The sequence below is a fragment of the Penaeus monodon genome, chromosome 18 (genome assembly GCF_015228065.2).
Source record: "Penaeus monodon isolate SGIC_2016 chromosome 18, NSTDA_Pmon_1, whole genome shotgun sequence".
Classification (NCBI taxonomy): Eukaryota; Metazoa; Arthropoda; class Malacostraca; order Decapoda; family Penaeidae; genus Penaeus; species Penaeus monodon.
The window spans coordinates 16,129,259-16,130,339 of NC_051403.1; the positions used below are offsets into that span (position 1 = coordinate 16,129,259).

Below are 1,081 nucleotides of genomic sequence, written 5' to 3' on the forward strand. Positions count from 1 at the left end.
ACTGGAATAGTTTTTAATGGTTCATAGTGATGCCTATTAACGATAGATGATAAGTTGTAACACACAGTAATTTAAGTAATAATAATGAGAAGAAAATAATCAGCTTAGAGGAATGAATAATTTAAATCTATCCATCTAATCCGTAGATGTACTATTATTTTGAAGTCTTCAAAAAGGCAAAGAACATGAACACTTGGGTAGACACGATGAAAGTTCTTTTCAATGGGCCCGGTTGGCACCCTGGCACCCCTCGCTTGGGTGATCCCAGCGCTTCTTCAGACGTCCAAGCGAATAGGGCCAAGTACGATCCTCGACTCCCCATATGGCAAGAGGTCTATGTTGTGCTGCAGTATTTCCTTGCACTCTTTCTGCAACAGGTCCTCATAGCAAAATTATCGGTTAGTATGTATATATGTACGATTAGTATGGTTAGAAATGAATTCGGTTTGGTTCGAATGCTCATCCAGAATTAACTCACTCTTCCGGACTATTTATAAACAGACTGGATGTTCATTCACTGTTACCGCTTTCATGTCTCCGTCAGACGTCCTCGTGGGCAAGCGTCCTCCTGATGTCAACCTTCATCTGCTCTCCGTCGACTGCATCGGAGCCAAGCTGTAACGACGGCTGGTGGTGGTCTCCCCTCGCCGAAACCGCCCGTTGTGCCGCCTTTGTAGTTTACGCCCGCGGTACGCCCATCTCCAAGAGTACATTCTTGGATACTTGTTTGGTGGTTTATTTTACTCTGTCGGCGTTGGTGTGGATGGCTTATAGTTTCAAGGTTCTCATCAAAGGTTCTAAGGAAGTGGCGAAGACAGAATGATGCAAGTGACCCTGGGATTTTTTTAAATCAATGTCCATATTTTATTTAAAATCATTATTGTAAACTTTATAGGGTGGGTCATGTTAGATATCATTGTTATAATTATAATCAATAGGATATAAGTGAAAAGTCATCACTCATTAATCACTAATCTGCAGTAATTATTGTCATTAATCATATCACTGATGAATGATATTAAAAACAATATCAACAGCAGCAGCATCAACAACAGTAATAATGATGAAAAGATTAATAATA

At 40.0% G+C, this 1,081-nt stretch overlaps 1 protein-coding gene across 1 annotated transcript in view; it reads left to right on the forward strand.

Annotated features, from left to right (window-relative positions):
- Window positions 1-823, forward strand: part of LOC119584643 (alkylglycerol monooxygenase-like) — a 1,563-nt gene extending 740 nt beyond the window's left edge. The window contains exons 3-4 of the mRNA XM_037933321.1: window positions 147-398; window positions 545-823. Of these exons, the coding sequence (XP_037789249.1) occupies window positions 147-398; window positions 545-823 (531 nt within the window). The remainder of the gene's footprint in view (window positions 1-146; window positions 399-544) is intronic.
- The last annotated feature ends 258 nt before the right edge of the window (window positions 824-1,081 follow it).